Source organism: Panthera uncia, chromosome A2 (genome assembly GCF_023721935.1).
Source record: "Panthera uncia isolate 11264 chromosome A2, Puncia_PCG_1.0, whole genome shotgun sequence".
NCBI classification, from domain to species: domain Eukaryota; kingdom Metazoa; phylum Chordata; class Mammalia; order Carnivora; family Felidae; genus Panthera; species Panthera uncia.
The window spans coordinates 93701655-93719107 of NC_064816.1; the positions used below are offsets into that span (position 1 = coordinate 93701655).

Genomic DNA, 17453 nt, shown 5'->3' on the forward strand with positions numbered 1-17453 from the left:
ATAGGAACAAGCCTCGCAAACGTGGATGATTTCTGTGTACAGAAAAAAAATTTTATGTAAACAAAATTTAAAATGATATAATTAAATGGAAAATATATACTATATTTTGGAATGAGAAGAATCAATATTGTAAATATGTCAGTTATTCCTAAATTGATCTGTAGGTTCAATGTAATTCAAATAAAATCCTAACAGGATTTGTTGTGGGACTTTACCAGTTGATCCTAAATTTTATGTGGAAGGGCAGTGGACCAAGAATAACAACAACAGATCTGAAGAGCAAGGTGGAAAAGACTTATCTTCCAGTATCAGGACTGATTTTAACTGTGTTGTAATAAAGACAATGTGGTGTTGGTAGAGCTAAATCAAGAAACCAATCGAACAGGATATAGAACTTTAAAACTTTAAAATGCATGCATATACAAAGACTTAATAAATAACAGAGATGCCATTAAAGATCCCTGGAGAAAAGAAGGTCTATCTAATTAATGATCTGAGGCATCATTATGGTTATGGTTATACATATAGAAAAAAGTGAAATTGGAAGCCCTACCTCACACCATCAAGTAAAATCATTTCTAGATGAATTTAGACTTAAATGTGGAAGCCAAAACTTTTAAACCTTTAGGGAAAAAAAATGCAGGGGAATATCTTCATTACTTCAAGTAAGAAAAAGTTTCTTACATAAGAAACAAAACATGCTAACCATAAAATAAAAGATGGATAAATTCACATGCCTTAAGATTAAGAGTATCTGTTCACCAAAAGATACCTGACAGAAAAAAGCTAAGCTACAAACTAGAAGATATTTATAATATACATCCAAGAGATGTAAGGAATCACAAATTAATTAAAAAAAAAAAAAGACAACCTAATAGAAAACAAAAGGGTAAAGGCATGGCCAGTCATTCACAGAAAAGAAAACATAAATCCCAGCATGAATCTAAAAGATGTTTAACTTCATTGGTAATCAGGGAAATTCAAATTAAGACCATAGTGAAATACCATTTTATACCTACTTAAGTGACAGGAATTAAATTTGACAATGGCAAAAAAATATGAAATCTGACAAGATTTATTAAAGACTCTGTATCTGAAACTGTTGATGAAAATATAAATTATTAAAACGCTTCAGAAAATAACTTACATTATCATGTGAGGATAAATATTTGTATGGCCTATGAACCTGTAGGGAAACTCTTACTCGTGTAAGAGATATGCACAACAGGGTAACTGTCAGTGCTGTTTATAATCTAGATTTGGTGTGTTTTATCAACCAGCCTAGACTCTACAAAAATAATAAATATATTATTTGATATATATAAATATGATAAGTTCATTTTTGTATGAAAGTTTTAAAAGGCCAGGAGATGTTCTAGATTTAAAGAGTAAAGAGACATGATAAAGAGATATGATTTTAATTGAATTCTAGATTAAAATAGAAGAGCTATAGAGAGGGGTGCCTGGGTGGCTCAGGGTCAAGTATCCCGACTTCGGCTGAAATCATGATCTCACAGTTCATGAGTTTGAGCCCCATGTCAGGCTCTGGGCTGACAGCTCAAAGTCTGGAGCCTACTTTGGATTCTGTGTCTCCCTCTCTCTCTGCCTTCCCCTGCTCATGCTCTCTCTCTGTCTCTCTCTCTCTCTCTCTCTCTCTCTCTCTCAAAAATAAACATTTAAAAAAAATTTTTTAAAAAGAGCTATAGCGAGGAAAAAAGAAGAGAGTGGAAAATTTGAACATGGACTGTATATTAGATTAATATTTTATCAATGTCAGATTTCTTAGGTGGGATTATAGTATTGAGGTTATGTAAAAGAATATCCATGTTCTTAGGAAATACATGCTGATGTTTTTAAGGGTGAAATGTTATGTCTGCACTTTACTTTTTTTTTTTTTTCCAATATATGAAATTTATTGTCAAATTGGTTTCCATACAACACCCAGTGCTCATCCTGCACTTTACTTTTATATGGTTCAGTAAAAGGAAAACAATGTATATGTCTATGCAGAGAGAGACAAGAAGCTGGTGGAGGAAATGTTAACAATTCATAAAGGGTATTTGGGGTGCTCATTATAATTTTGTCAATTTTGCTCTAAGTTTGACATTTTTCTTTTCTTTTTTTTAAGTTTGACATTTCTCAAAATTAAAAGTGGGAGAGAAAGCCAGTAACACTAAACAATATATCATTAAAGGATGCATATACATGTGACAAAACTATATAATAAAAAAGAAAGCAAAATACAAACAAAATTCAAAGTAGTGAAAGGTCCACATAGGTCATTCAGTGTGTTGGTAGTGCTCTGATTTCTGCGATGGACTCATGAGTGCTTATTTATTTTTACTGTGCTTTGTGACTTACATATGAGACATATTCTGTTGTGTATATCCAAGGAAAAGAAGAGAGAGGTTAAATTGAATTACCTGAGCTATGCAATAGCTATGGGATAGTAGAAGGAAAACACTTGTGTGATTTGGTCTGACCCAGTAATTCCGAGACTTATTTGACCAAGGAAACTCTTCATAGAACACACCTGAAAGTACAGTTGCTCTCAGAGTCCTTTTGGGAAATGATGCTTGAATTTTAAAAGTTAGCATGCTGATAAAAGTAAGCTTTATTTCACAGAGATATAAGTATAAATACTGTTTGTCTGGTTAAATTAATGAAGACATTTCAACCTTGGTTTTAGGAAGAATTACCTTTTTTATTTGACCACTTCTATCCCCCACCCCACCCTAGAGTTTTATGGAATGCTTGGTTACTAGAAGTTGTCTCCAAACTTTGATTTTTTTATTCAACTGGACCATTTATACAGTCTTTGAAACGAAACCCAAAATAACCTAGAGCCGTATATGTGCACTCCTGTTCAGACAAGACTGATACTAGTGTATTGTTGAGAACAGACTAGATGTTGCTGCAGCAACAAACCACTCTACAATCTTAACAAAACAGAAGTTTATTTCTCACTTAGAGCTACATGTTGTGGGTGGGTTGGCAAGAGGTTTTACTCTATGCAGTCATTTGGAGATCCCTCCTTGTTGGAATTTATACCACTTTCCAGTTGTACCAGCCTCTGTAGTCTGACTACAGTCAGCCTCTGTAGTCTTAGCATCAGGTTAAACCAGAGACTAGAGAATTACCCTGAGAAATTCAGCTGGGAGTGACCCACGTCACATCTAGCCATGTTACATTGGCCAGAACTAGTCATGTGGTTCTGTCTAACTGGTGGGGACTCAGGAAATGCAGAGGAGCTCTCCATCTCTGCCAAAGATAATATTATATTAAGACTAAATTGGAATGTGGCAATCTTGGCAAAAAGATACAGGTTCACATAACTGCTTGTTTGGAGTTGAGGTTTTATCTTTAGACTCTATCTTAGATGTTAAAAATCATATATAAACAATTTAGTGTCACTTATTTTTTGGTATTCTATGCAAGTGTTTTTCCCTTCAGGTTGAATATAGATAATTGAGATGTAGTGCATAAATAAATCAGCAAAAGCAGCTAAAGGGAGAATTAATGACATAAAATTAATCTATACATTAATATTCCTTGTTTTCTCTCTTTTTAATGACAGCATGGAAACATTCCTTTTGAAGACAAGATTTCATCAGTTAAAGTGGTAGGTTAATGTAACAGTAAGCTAAATGTTATGTTGAAACTATATTCATTGGTTAATTTATTTGTAGATCAGCTAATGCTTTGTAGGTATTAAATATATTTCAGTGTATTTAGAGTAGATAAGAATGGTAAAATGATTGAATAAATGTTTGTATGCACAGTTCTGTGTAATGAAATGGAAAATTTGGTCTCTCAGATTATTTAATCCAGAAAATAATAATCTTGTATGTTAATTTGAAACCAGTATGTGTTCAGGATTAATATCCATAAAAGAATATCTGTGACTTTTCTGAATTCCTAGTCACAGTGACTTCTCCTAAATACTGAGAATACAGTAGGGGTCAAGACAAAAATGTCCTAGACTTAATGGATTTTGAAAGTCATTACAGTTCACTACATGCTTTAAATGTGGAATAAGGATGGTGAAAAGGAAAAAGTGGGAGGCGCCTGGGTGGCTCAGTTGGTTGAGCTTCTGACTCTTGATTTTAACTCTTTTAGCTTTTGGATTTAACTCCCAGGGTTGTGCGATTGAGTCCCAAGTCTTACTCCGTGCCGAAGGTGGAGCCTGCGTAAGATTCTCTCTTCTTTGCCCCCTCCCCTACTCGCACTGTCTCTCCCTCTAAAAATAATAAAAAAAAAAAAAAAAAAAAAAGGAAGAAGTGGGCATTAGGAATGTACAAAACAGTGAATTAAAAATAGTTTTCCTCTTTGAGAAAGAGATGTTTTAACTGAAGCTTCAAGGATAAGTAGGAGCGAGTCAGGCTCAGTGGAGAAGTTTTATGAGCATTGTAGGCAGAACAGTATGTGCAAAGTCCTAGAGAAAAAAGGAGCACATAGAGCATTCCAGGAGCTGAAGGAGAATCAACAGGGTACTTAAAGTGAGGGGAAAGTGGGAGGAGAAAAGGTAGAATGTCTTGGTAGAGGCCAGATCCTATACCTCCTTAGTAGTTTTAAGGACTTTGAAATTTATTCTGAGGACAATTGAAAGTCCTTGAATATTTAAGCAAGGATGTGTGGCAAGATCAGATTTAAATTTTAAAAGATGACTGTGGAGAGTAGTTTAGAGGAAAGTAGAAGTGGATACAAGAATTCCTGTGAGGCCCTTGGGAAACCGAGATGGGAGATGAAGATGTCACGGACAAGGTGTGTTTTACTTTAGGTACTCTTTTTTTTTTTTTTTTAACGTGTATTCATTTTTGAGACAGAGGGAGACAGAGTGCAAGGAGGGGAGGAGCAGAGAGAGAGGGAGACACAGAATCCAAGGCAGGCTCCAGGCTCCGAGCAGTCAGCACAGAGCCCAACGTGGGACTCGAACTCACGAACTGTGAGATCATGACCTGAGCCGAAGTCGGATGCTTAACTGACTGAGCCACCCAGGCACCCCTTACTTTAGGTACTCTTGAAGAGATGGGTTCATGTTTCTTTTAGGCAGCACGAATAAGTTTCTTTGACTTTTTATTCATTATGTTTCTTTTTTTAGGATTTTCTATGGCATCCAGAAGTTAATGGTTCTATGAAACAGTGTATCAAAGTATGGACTGAGGTCTGTATTTGAACATCTAGGTCTCTGGTTTTAAGCAACCAAATTTTAAAAGCTCATGAGCACTCCTTGTGTTTCTCCCCCTTACTTGCCTGTCCTACTCTTCTGTCTGTGCCGACTTTCTTCATAGTGACTAATTGTGCTGGATGGATCCGGTCACTTTACTGAGAAGAGGGAGTTTTGATCTAGTACCTCTGCTGCCACCACTCTAACCCTACTGTGGTTATGCTGATGCCACATTTTCCAGACAGAATTTTCTGTTACTTCTGTTGCCCAGTTAACTCAAACCCAGGTCGTCTTCTTGCACAACATACATTCTCTTGAGCATGTTCCCACTTTTTCAAACTCATGCCCAGATTCTTCAGGAAACTTTGTTGTTGTTGTTAAATAGCCTGTTTTCTTCCCTTTTATCATTACATTTGTGGCCCAGAAGTCAAGTCTGGCATATTTTGGCTCATAATGTTTGGAGATAGATATAAGGGCAAGCATTCTATTCACCTTGAAAACCCCAAAGTCCTTTCTAGAATCTCCACAGTAGTCTCCATATAGCTCTTTGTCCTTTAATTAAACCTGTCTTCTTTCCTTAGAGGTATTTGCATTTGGGATGGATAAAACAGTATTCAATTTTGTTGACCTTGTTTTGCTTAATTACTTATACTGCACTGGTATTTTTCTTTGCTTCTTTTCACAGTACATGTTCAGCACTGCAACCACTTCATACACCAAATAAGCTTTTGTAGGATCCAGTGGGAACCTAGTCAACATTTCTAACATTTTTTTTTGACAAAATGTGTTTCAGTTTTCAAAAAACAAAATATGAAAACAAATTCTAGAATTCAACTTTCTGGTAACTTGCAGTCTCACATAATTATATTTTGTCTTTGTTGATTTGTTTATTCCAAAAGTGTAGAATAACGTTACATGTATATATTTCAAATGATTTAAACACATGTTTTATGTTTGTGCTGGACCTGAAAGTATATCATTAAAGTAGTAGAAATTCACAGTTAAAGAAACATCAATGCAGTATAATTTATAAGTCCTGTAAAATCATCGATAACTTTTTTTATTTACTAACCTGGAGTTACATTGCATATCCAGATTTTCAGTTCTTGTAATTTGCTAAAACTAGTTTTTAGAGCTTTAGATTCTATTGTAAGATTCCTTATGACTACTGGGGGATAGGAAGGATTCCACTTATTTAGGTAGATGGCTGTGTCATTACTTAAGATTGACTGATGGACTGATTTCATTTATTTAAAAAGTATGTATGTATGCATGTTTTTATGTATTTTTTTATTATTTTCGTAGTAAGCAGCTAGACCCTGAGAATACAACAATCCATATTATTATTATTTATGTGATATTGCTGGCTTTACATTCGGTGTTAGGAGTGTGGCTAGTAATTAGCCTCAGTCTCAGCCTTCAAAGAATTTTCAGTATCTAGTGTATAGTGACTTTCTGATGAATAATAATATGGTAAGATGAAGAGTAAGTACAGAATTGAGCACAAAGAACTATGAAAGCACCATGGATAGAGGCACTTAGGATGGGGGTTGGTTAGATACAGGTGATGGTTTAAGAAAGCTTTACAGAGGAGGTAATATTTCCAGAAGAACTGTGGGGTTAGAAGGATACACTTATTAACTGAAAGAGCATTATTGTAGCCTACAGGCATAAAAGCAAAGTTGAATTTAGACAGCTCTGCTGTGATTCAACAGATATTTATTAATCACCTGCCATTTTCTAGGTACTAGGCTAAAAAGTGCTGATACCCAGTTAACATGATAGAGTTCCTCTCCTCAAAGAGCTTCCAGATGAGTGGCAGATATAGTTAATTAAGAAAGTAATGTGACAAGTGCCAAAATAGGGGAAGAATAGGGTACAGCAAGATTACAGAGAATAGGCACTAACTATAAGTTTTCAAAACTAGTTTTCAGGTAAAGTGATTTTAAGGGTGAGGGCCTGTTATGAGAAAGGAGGGTTGTTTCATGCACAAGAAATAGCATATGCAAAGATACTGAAGATAGACTGTAGCCTATTCAGGGAATCACTAGTAGTTTTAGTATGGCTGGAGCTTAAATTCAAAGTGCTTTTTTTATTTGCATTTGGTTTTGGCTGTTATTTCCATGTGCCTCATTTGAGGAGAGGGCTAATAAGAGATAAGGTAAGCAGATATTATGAATAATATCTTAAGTTGTATTCGGTGTGGTATAAATTCATTTATCTATCTATCCATGTTTTGATTACTTCTAAATACTTCAGGGCATATTTCCTAAAAATAAGAATATTGAGTTTAATTTGTGTTGAGGGTAGTGGAGAACCACTGAAATGTTTAAACAGAATGGTGACATGTATTGAGGGAGTCGTGGGAAATTAGGGTAAACTGTGAAGAAACCAACAATTTAGATTTAATTCTGTAGGTGAAGGCACTTATTAAGAAGTCTGAGCTACTCAGATGGAATTGGAGAATCTGGGTATTGTGTGAGGTGATAGTTGAAGTTACTTGAATGGAAGACATTGAATAGGCACAGAGTTTAGAGATTAAAGAAGAGGACTTGGTAATGCAACTATCAAAAACATTTTGAGAAGGGGCAGTAAAGGAGGTAAGAGGAAAAGCAGGAGAAGAATAACTGTATCATGACACACAAGGGGAGGAAAGAGTTTTAAAAAGTGGACAGTCAGAAGTGTCACTTTAGGAACTAGACAGGGTAGAATGAAGCTAACAGAACGTAGAAATCCAGAATTCATGAATGGGATCAGTCTTAGTGCATGGTGAAGCCCCAAATCAAAATGTGATCAATTGAGGCATAAATGAGAGATAAGGAAATTCACATAGGGAGGGCAAAATGCTCTTCCAAGTAATCTGTTGGTTAACAGTACAAGGAGGAAGGATTTGAGAATGAGGCAAGGTTGAAGGAACATTTTTTTAGTCTAAAGATGATATATCATTTTGTAGATGGGGGAAGAAAGGAGGCTAGAGAAGGAAAATGAAATTGATGAGAATTGGAGATTGATCATTCATGGATATATCCCTGGACAGAAAAAGGGGGCCTATAGAGACACAGAGTAAGGATTAGCCATTAAGAGGATTAGCCATTGACTCTGTTGTTCAAGGAAGATAGGCTGGGAGAAGTTGTAAGAATAGAGGAAGTCTAGAGCACACAAGCCAGATGAATTCCATTTTCTCCATGAAATTTGAGAATTTTATACCAAAAGTGAGAAGGGAGGCAAGAGGGACCTGTAGAAGAGAAATAAGATTTGGGGTTAATGACTGTGACAAATCAGAAAGGGAGCCACCTAGAGATGAGGAAGAAATTCCACTAAAATAGCAGTGTAAAATGAAACACACTAGACTGGAAATGAGAGTATCCATGAAGGAAATTACTGTTATTCTTTTTCTCTGCTTTCATAGTCTTCTACCTTTATAATGAGACAATACCTGTCATTTTTACTTTTCTAGATGAGTCATATTTTTTTCTAATTAAATTTCTTGCTTATTTTTAATTGTTCCTTGCGCACATGATTATAATAGCAGGTCTTTTGATGTGAAAATTGCACTAAATTTAGGAGTCACAAGACTTAAGCTCTGGCTTTGTCCCTTACAGGCCTCAGCAATACCCTATAAACTTTTCTGAGTCTGTATCCTTAATTTGATATGATGTGTATAATATCTTCCTGCCTGTCTCATGGGTGGCAAGAATCTATATTCAAATGAGCTAATTTAAAAGAACTTAGTAAATTACTAAGTACTGTATAATTGGTAGTATTAGTAATAGTACAATTTGCATTTGATGAGGATTTCTACCAAATTTCTCCTTGTTTCTTTGCACATTGTGGTCTATGATAATTAGCCGTTATACATGTCAGATTTAGCTTTTCCAAAGATTACATTTCTTGCATTTTATTTAACATTTTTCTATGTACCCTCTAGTCTTCATTAATATTTTTTAATTGGCTGACATAATATACTAGAGCTTTACTCTAAACAGTTTACTCCAAATTCAGAATAATATTAGGCCATATTAAATTTCAGTGATATGTTTTGGGCTTTTTTTTTTAAGAACACCAAAAAATTAAACATACAAGCTTCATGCTATTCTGTATAACCACATAACCATGTAAGGTTTTAGGCATTGGATGTGCCATCTTGTTATAATGAGAATCCAGTAAGGAACTCAGAAAATTAAAATGGATTTAGAAGGAAGAACTTTAAATTTAAGGCAAAAAGTAAGTGATGTTACTTATATTAATTCCCATAACTAGATGGAACACTCTTATGAAGATTTTTCTTTCTTTAGGATTCTGTTGCAAAGCCCCATGTGATTATAGCAGGAGCTGCCACAGTAAGTTATTATGCATATTCTTACGTACGGATTTTTGTTTCATTCTTAAGGACACGCTGAGGAAAAGTTAACTTATGTTAAATAGAATTCTTGATTGTACCTATATTTCGATTACTATTTCTATTATAATTAATGATGCTGATTTATTTTAATGAAACAATTTGAATAAATTTAGTAAACTTGGTGTTAAATGTCAATATTATTTTATTTATAAAATTACATTCTTCTTGAATGTCATACATTGAGTGTCTAATGTTATATCAGCTTTTTTTAATTGCCTTCATAGATTTCATGAAATAATTTGACGAAATTTTATTCTAACGTTGAATAAAAGTGGAGATTATCTTAAAATAATAACTTTTGTTACAATAGAGCAAGTTATAATTTTTCTGTGATAAATGCTGAATTAATGCTTATTTTTTATTTCTTAGTGGTCTATCAAGATTCACAATGGTAGCAATGAAGCTCTTTCCCAATATAAAATGAACATTACCTCCATAGCACCACTTTTAGAAAAACTGGCAAAGACTAGTGATGTTTATTGGGTCTTACAAGGTAAGGAATGAACAAATGAGTAATGAACAAATGTCATTATGTATATATTTTGAAGCATGGGTTTTTTATTGTCTCCTGTTTCAAGAAGTAGAATTACTCCTTTATGAGGATAAATCTTGAAATAAGGTTTGCAAAATTAGAATAAATTTGAGTTATTTGCTTTCCTTTTTTGAACTTAAGGAAGAGATAAACTAATAAATATAATAAGTGAAAATAAATAATAAATAAACAAAAATATCCTTCAAGGAGCCTCAGCATACAAAATGGCTGCAGCATATAACAAAAAGAATAAGTTCTCAAAGATAAATGAGATGTTTACCCCTGATTTTTATTTCTTACAAAGTATATTTATGGTGATTGGGAAATACAGAAAAAAATTATTAAGTCTGTTTCATAATATTAGAGTCATTGGAAGCAAATAAATTCTGGAATTGACAGAATGTATTTAAATTCATACCACCTAGTTTATGCTTGGTAATGAAATTCTTTAAGAGAAAGTTGACATGAGATCAAGTCATTTCAGGAGTTTATTGAATGTCCATTATTTAATGTCTAGCACTATATGAAATTGCCTTGGATATTTTAGCAGTTCAACTGGCTTGTCAGAAACTCTTACAATTATTTCCAAATTGAATGTCAAGTTAAACGGAACAGCAAGAGTAGTGATAATCTATTCTGCAATCTATATTATTTACAAACTAATTGTTAACCTTTCTTTTACTAAAATGAGAAAAAAATTATTTATGGTAAGTGATAAGGGACTTTGATCCTCAATAATATTACCTTCCAATTGTATGAGCAAAGCAGTGGCAGGAAAAAAAAAGATTGACTGTTACTCTTAATTCGGCAGTCTTCCCCAATCCAGTTTTATTTATTTTTTTAAATGTTTGTTGATTTATTTTGAGAGAGAGAGAGCATGCGACCAGGGGAGGGGCAGAGAGAGAGGGAGAGAGAATCCTAAGCAGGCTACATGCTGTGAGTGCGGAACCTGACGTGGAGCCTGACACAGAGCTTGATCTCAGGGATCCATGAAATCATGACCTGAGCTGAAATAAAGAGCTGAACGTTCAGCCAATTGAGCCACCCAGGCACCCCATTTTTCGGTCTAGTTTTCAATTCCCATTGCCCAGTGGTACTCAGTATCCCCAAATTTTAAACTCCTAAGATATGCTAGAACATAAAAATATTTCCTGAAAGCTGTGTACTAAGATAAGAGAGGGATAAAAGTTCTTTAGATTTAAAAGAGATATCGATTGATTCAAAGTATCTGAACTTTCACAACAGAATATGAAGTACAATCAGTGAACTTGCATGATCACTAATTCTATCAGTAGGGATTTTTTAAATGTGTTTTTAAAAATATGTGTTTTGTGTACAGATCCTGTTTATGAAGATCTATTAAGTGAAAATAGGAAAATGATCACTAATGAGAAGATAGATGCCTACAATGAAGCTGCAGTCAGCATTTTGAATAGTAGCACCAGAAATTCTAAATCAAATGTTAAGATGTTCAGTGTTTCTAAATTAATTGCTCAAGAAACCATCACAGAGTCTTTGGATGGCTTACATCTTCCTGAATCAAGCAGAGAAACTGTAAGAATTCTTGTATCTATCAGGAGATAGAAACTACAATATCTTATTAGTTTTAGCTATAAGTCACTATAATATGGTAACAAACAACTTATTTTATTACAGTCTTAATTATTTGTAGTTATTCTATCTAAACATGCACGTAGAACTAATTTTGCTTTTATACACGTGAGAGTTTTAGTAAAAGAAGGAAAGAAGTTATGGGAGGGAGGAAATGAAACTTCATTTATTGAGTGCTCCTCATTCTTAATATACCTTGTCTCCTAAGCTTATAAGTTCTCACCACACTCCTGTTTAAAAACTACTGTATTATGTTCTCTTTGCCTTAAAAACCTTAAATGTGTAAGATCAAGCTTCTGTGAAGAGCACCTTTTTAAAACATGTAGCATAATTTTTATTCTCTTATCGTTATTTTACCCTAAGTTTTATATGGGCTGCATAGTAGTTACTGAACAAATCCAGACAGATGGAAATAGGTTAAATAAGAAAGAGAACTGCATGGTTATAAATTGTCACATACAGTACAGCAGATATTATTTAGTTATTGTTTTCTTATAAAGGAGTGATTCTTAATCTTCTTGAGAATCACATAACCCCTTTGAGTATTCTGTAAAAAGGAATGATTCTGTTCCAGTCTTGCAGAAATGCGTGTTTGTGTGTGTATATGCATATACACACACATGGCTCTCCATATACTTTAAGGGGCTTTGTGGACCCCCTGGAACTGGTTAAGAACCTTGGGTTGGAGTTTGTAAGCTAGTATCTTCAAGATTTTCAGGTACAGAACTTCCTGAAGTTGCAGGGCTAAAAGTATGAGATTTTCTAAATAGTTGAGTATTTTGAACGTTTAGGCTTAAAAAAATATAATCATCTTAGAGTTCCAAAATAGCCTAAACTATAAAATTTTTATAGAACTAGACTTGACTGAACTTTCAACTAGGCAGAATCTTGGCAGCTTATCTAGGAGATTTGTGCTATAATGAAACCATGTTGAAGATTCCACATTTTATTTAACATTAGAAATCTTAAAACTTTATAATTCTAAGTGCTCATAAATGATAAACCAAATGAAAAGCACATTACAAATATTGTTAGCTAAGAATTAATGATTTTTCGGTGGCAGTAATTTTATATCTTTTTTTACATCTAAAGACTGGCACTCTGTCTTAAGTATCCTGCGAGTCTGCTAACTAAAATTCTTTGGGCTTTGACATCTGTCAGTATTTGTTTTACCAAAGGTCATGGCCCAATAGCCATGAAATCAGTGTTTTATTTTTTTAAGAATAGAATAGACAAATGTCAGAGTGCATTCTAGATAGTAAGGATAGATATTGTTTCCTGTGGATGTGTTCTGGGTCACATTATAAAATGAGTGTTTCATTATGGATCATAGTCCAAGAAGTTTGAAAACCCCTGAACTGGCTATTACGGATTAAGGAATACCATTATTTGCATGAGTGTTTGGGAAATGGTAGCAAAGAGTACAAAGGCATTTTAGTTTCGGTGCTGAAAAGTCAGTAATATTCACAAGAGAAAATCTAATGCAAGATACATTACTGACAAGATAATAACCAAATAACTTGATTTGTTCACAGAGTGCAATGATTCTTATGAACGTGTATTGCAATAAGATTTTGAAGCCTGTAGATGGTTCCTGTTGTCAACCTCGGCCTCCTCTTACCCTCATACAGAAGCTAGCTGCTTGTTTTTTTACTTTATCTATTATCGGATATTTAATTTTTTATATAATTCATCGTAACACTCATCGGAAGAATAAGCCATGTACTGATTTGGAAAGTGGAGAGGAAAAGAAAAATATTATCAATACCTCTGTGTCTCCATTAGAAATACTTTTACAGTCTTTCTGCAAACTTGGCCTGATAATGGCTTATTTCTATATGTGTGACCGTGCAAATCTATTTATGAAGGAAAACAAATTTTATACACATTCAACTTTCTTTATTCCAATTATCTACATCTTGGTTTTGGGAGTATTTTACAATGAAAATACTAAGGAGGTAAGAGTCATTTTCTTTTTAGCTCATGTTAACTCTTTCATCTCATTGTAAACTCTAGATTAAAGAAATAATAATCATGTACCATGCCAGAATATTCAAACACATATATAGAAGAGGACAAAAGGATATTGTGGTTGTACTTTGCCTGGTGGACTCTTAACAGTTGCTTTTTTTTGAAACAGTTTGGAAGAAATTCAGAGTCACATAAAGATTGTTGAAAAAATTGGTGAATAAGGATCTGTGAAAAAGATGTCATGACTTAGTGTTATTTTGCCTGTTTGGGAATAGGGAAAGTGGAGGTGTTCCCAATTTTATAATGGTCTACAAACATGAGATACTATTATCTTATGTAAAGTTTTTAAAAAGTAACTAAAAAATATAATTAACAAATGCCTATATGCACAAACATTTTATATTTATATATCTATACAGACATGTATACACACAAATTAGAATTTATGTAATAATGTGGGCACTGCTTATAATAGTCTGAATTTCCTGTTTTCAAATTATTGTAATTGCTCAGAATATTAGCGTAACTTCTTTTTAAGGCATGATTTATTTGAATTAATAAACTCTCTTGTAAGAAGTAACTTTCATATGAGGATGACTAATCAGTTTTTTCATCTCCTTGGGAAAATAAACTATAATAATGGACCATTTTTTCACAGTAAAATATAAGAGAACTGTAAGATCTTTTCTAGCTGAAACTCCTAAGATTTTTTTAAAGAAAATTATACAATGCCATTTTTTAGACTAACAAACACATCTGTCAAACTTTAAATGTAATCTTAATATAAAACCATGAGTAGCAACTTAAATATATAAAATCTCCTTTAGTTTATATTAATTCTCCAATTCATATTATATTGAAATAGTTTCATTATATATCTTATCAAATAAAATGACAATCTTTAATTGTTTGTTTTTCTCCAAAGTTCTTTTAACAGAAGCATTAGCTTTATGTCCTATAAGAAAAATTTACTTAATAATACCTTCATAATGAATTGTAAAACAGACTTGTTCTTTTCCACAGACTAAAGTGTTAAATAGAGAACAAACTGATGAATGGAAAGGCTGGATGCAACTTGTGATTCTGATTTATCATATCTCTGGAGCAAGTACAGTAAGTATTTTGAATTTAAATTCAGAAAATATAGGAAACAGTGGCACTTTAATGTTTCTTTAAGGGCACCACCTCTTTTGTGTTTTATATTCTTGACCATTTAGAGACCCATTTTATTTTCTACCCAACCTTTATGCCTTCCCATTCTTCTCCTACCACCTGACTCTTTGAGAATGTATAGTCTTCAGGCAATAATTTATTAGTAATACCTGGCCTTAATTTTAATGGAGTAGAAACAGCTGATAACCTAAGGGTATTAATTCATGCCACCCTGTTGGACAGCTAATTTAAACTTAGGAGGAAACAATGTAGATGACACTTAATTGCTAAAGATTTCAAATAGACAAGTTACTATCAAAAGAAATCAAATTAGATGACTATATTTATATTCTACCCTTACTTGTATTTTATATTGTTACACTTCTAGAGTTTAAAAACCTTAGAACTCTTTTCCTCCATTATTCAAAGAACTCAGGTACTAATGGACTACCATTGTACCATTGATATGCTGTACCTGGACAAAGTCCTTTTTTCCTTCTCCCTAGTTGTCTTAAAAGATAGGATTCTCATGGTCTCAGGACACCCTGGATTTGACAGGAGTAAAAAAAAAACAACAAAAACCAAAAAAAACGTATTCCGAGTTGTAACATTCCAGCTACGTTGCAATTAAAGCAGACTTTGGAGGGCGAACCTACATCTTATAACTACTTTTCACGCAAGTTTTATAGTGAAGGTACAAACTGATTTCTATAAAATATGCTTTAAAACAATTATGGAACTACTGAACTGTTTTTTATTGTTTTGTTTACACAAAGCACACATCTGTAAATAGTATTTGAATTGGTGATAAATTGAGATAAATTGAGATAAGAATTTTGTCCAGACAGAAGTATTTTGAAATTTCCAAAGTAGCAGTTAAGAAAACAAATAATACTGAGGTTTTCTTCAGATATCTCCAACAATTTGAAAATAATATTATTCTTCATTGAATCTTTTCATTATTTTCAAAAATTGTCCATGATTTTATGGATGGTTTGTTTGAAGGGCAGAAGATAAAGAAATGAAGTATAATTTTTACTGAAATTGTATGGCTATGATGTGTATATTTGTGGCAGCAGTGAAATTCCTGTCGCGCTGCAACTGAAGGGGACCTAGTGAGTTCAAGTTGGTACAGAAGATTGAAGACAGTAAAAGAAATCCGAGGCAAGGGGAGATGAGGATAGTAAGACTGTTTGTAAGCCCAGCTCAGAATTTGGAGGATAGATTTGTCAGATTCTCTAAAAAGTCAGTAGAGATGAATATAGAATCTTAGAAATACCCCTCACATATGAATAAGGATTAGATTAATTTGAGAAGGAAAAAAGTCTTTTGTTTTAAGAAAATGCCACTTAGAGACATAATTTATTGCTGACATATTAAAGGGTGATACTCCTATTTTAAAAAAATCAGATAGAAAGAATTAATGGCAGATTAAGTTCCTCAATTCAGTGATTCCAGAAAGAATTTGGATCATAAAAGGATGAAGATAATTTGGCATTCTGTTATAATCATTTGCCAAGCTAGCATTCTAATTCTAATATATCTTAGACTACATCCCAATATATCCTAAATTACAGTTTTTAAAAATCTCTGTTCTGAAAGGACATACTTTTCATTAACAGACCATTTGTTATGATTAATTAACATATTCCTGTTCTTTTATATAATAGGATTTTGTGGTTAAAAATTACCTGTGTCTACATTAGCAAAGCATAATTAGCATGGGTTATAACATATTTTGGGACCTGATTCTTGGATATTTGAGGGATTACCCTCATTAAAAACCTTTTTTAACTGCCATGGTTATTTTAATTACATAATCTTAATGTTTTTTATTTTGAGTAAAATATGTTAAAATATGTCAAACTTTAGTTGTGCCATGTTTTTATACTAAAATAGAAACCATAAAAAAATACAGAGAATTCTTAAAATAATCCAGATGGTCTAGCAGATTGCAATTGTTGGTATAAACATTCTTTTAAAACATAATTTATAGGAAATAGGGATAAAACACTGTGAATTTAATATGGAGAGTACAGCGAGTTAGGTCTATACAGTAGATGATTTTGTGTTCCACAGTGGGTTTTTTTTCCTTTGGGAGTTTGTAAGTAACTTTCATGAAAGGATCTGAGTAAAAGATCTTGAGGGAAAATTTGTGGGACTAGAAAAAGAACAGAATCTGAAGCCAGCCTAGCTATTAATTGTAATGCAGTTAAAATTCCAAACATATTTTAATATTAAAATTTTGTTGTAGTACTTGACTCATGAAAGATAAAAAGAAAAATAATTTGGATTAAAGGAGACAGAAGAGAAACGACAACTAAGTGCACTGTATGATACTTGATCCAAGATTCCTAAAAAAAATTTGTTTTTAAACCATAGAGGATGTTACTGGCACAGTCAGGGATATTTGAATGTAAATTTTACAATAGATACTGTTATAGTAATACTAAATCTTGGGTTGTTAAAATGATATATGATTATGTGAGAAACTATTTTATCTTCTTAGAAGATACTTGCTAATATATTTAGGAACGATGTAGTCTGCAGCATTCTTTAAAATGGGTCAGCATGGTATATGGATATCCATTGTATTATTCTTACAACTTTTTTGTTGG

The 17453-nt window shown here is 33.2% G+C and overlaps 1 protein-coding gene across 2 annotated transcripts in view; it reads left to right on the top strand.

Moving 5' to 3' along the window:
• Positions 1–17453, top strand: part of CASD1 (CAS1 domain containing 1) — a 51568-nt gene that overhangs the window by 13998 nt on the left and 20117 nt on the right. For both annotated transcript variants that reach the window (XM_049641472.1, XM_049641473.1), the window contains exons 4-10: positions 3578–3622; positions 5102–5164; positions 9463–9507; positions 9939–10062; positions 11441–11655; positions 13248–13670; positions 14707–14796. In XM_049641472.1, coding sequence (XP_049497429.1) covers positions 3578–3622; positions 5102–5164; positions 9463–9507; positions 9939–10062; positions 11441–11655; positions 13248–13670; positions 14707–14796 — 1005 coding nt within the window. The remainder of the gene's footprint in view (positions 1–3577; positions 3623–5101; positions 5165–9462; positions 9508–9938; positions 10063–11440; positions 11656–13247; positions 13671–14706; positions 14797–17453) is intronic.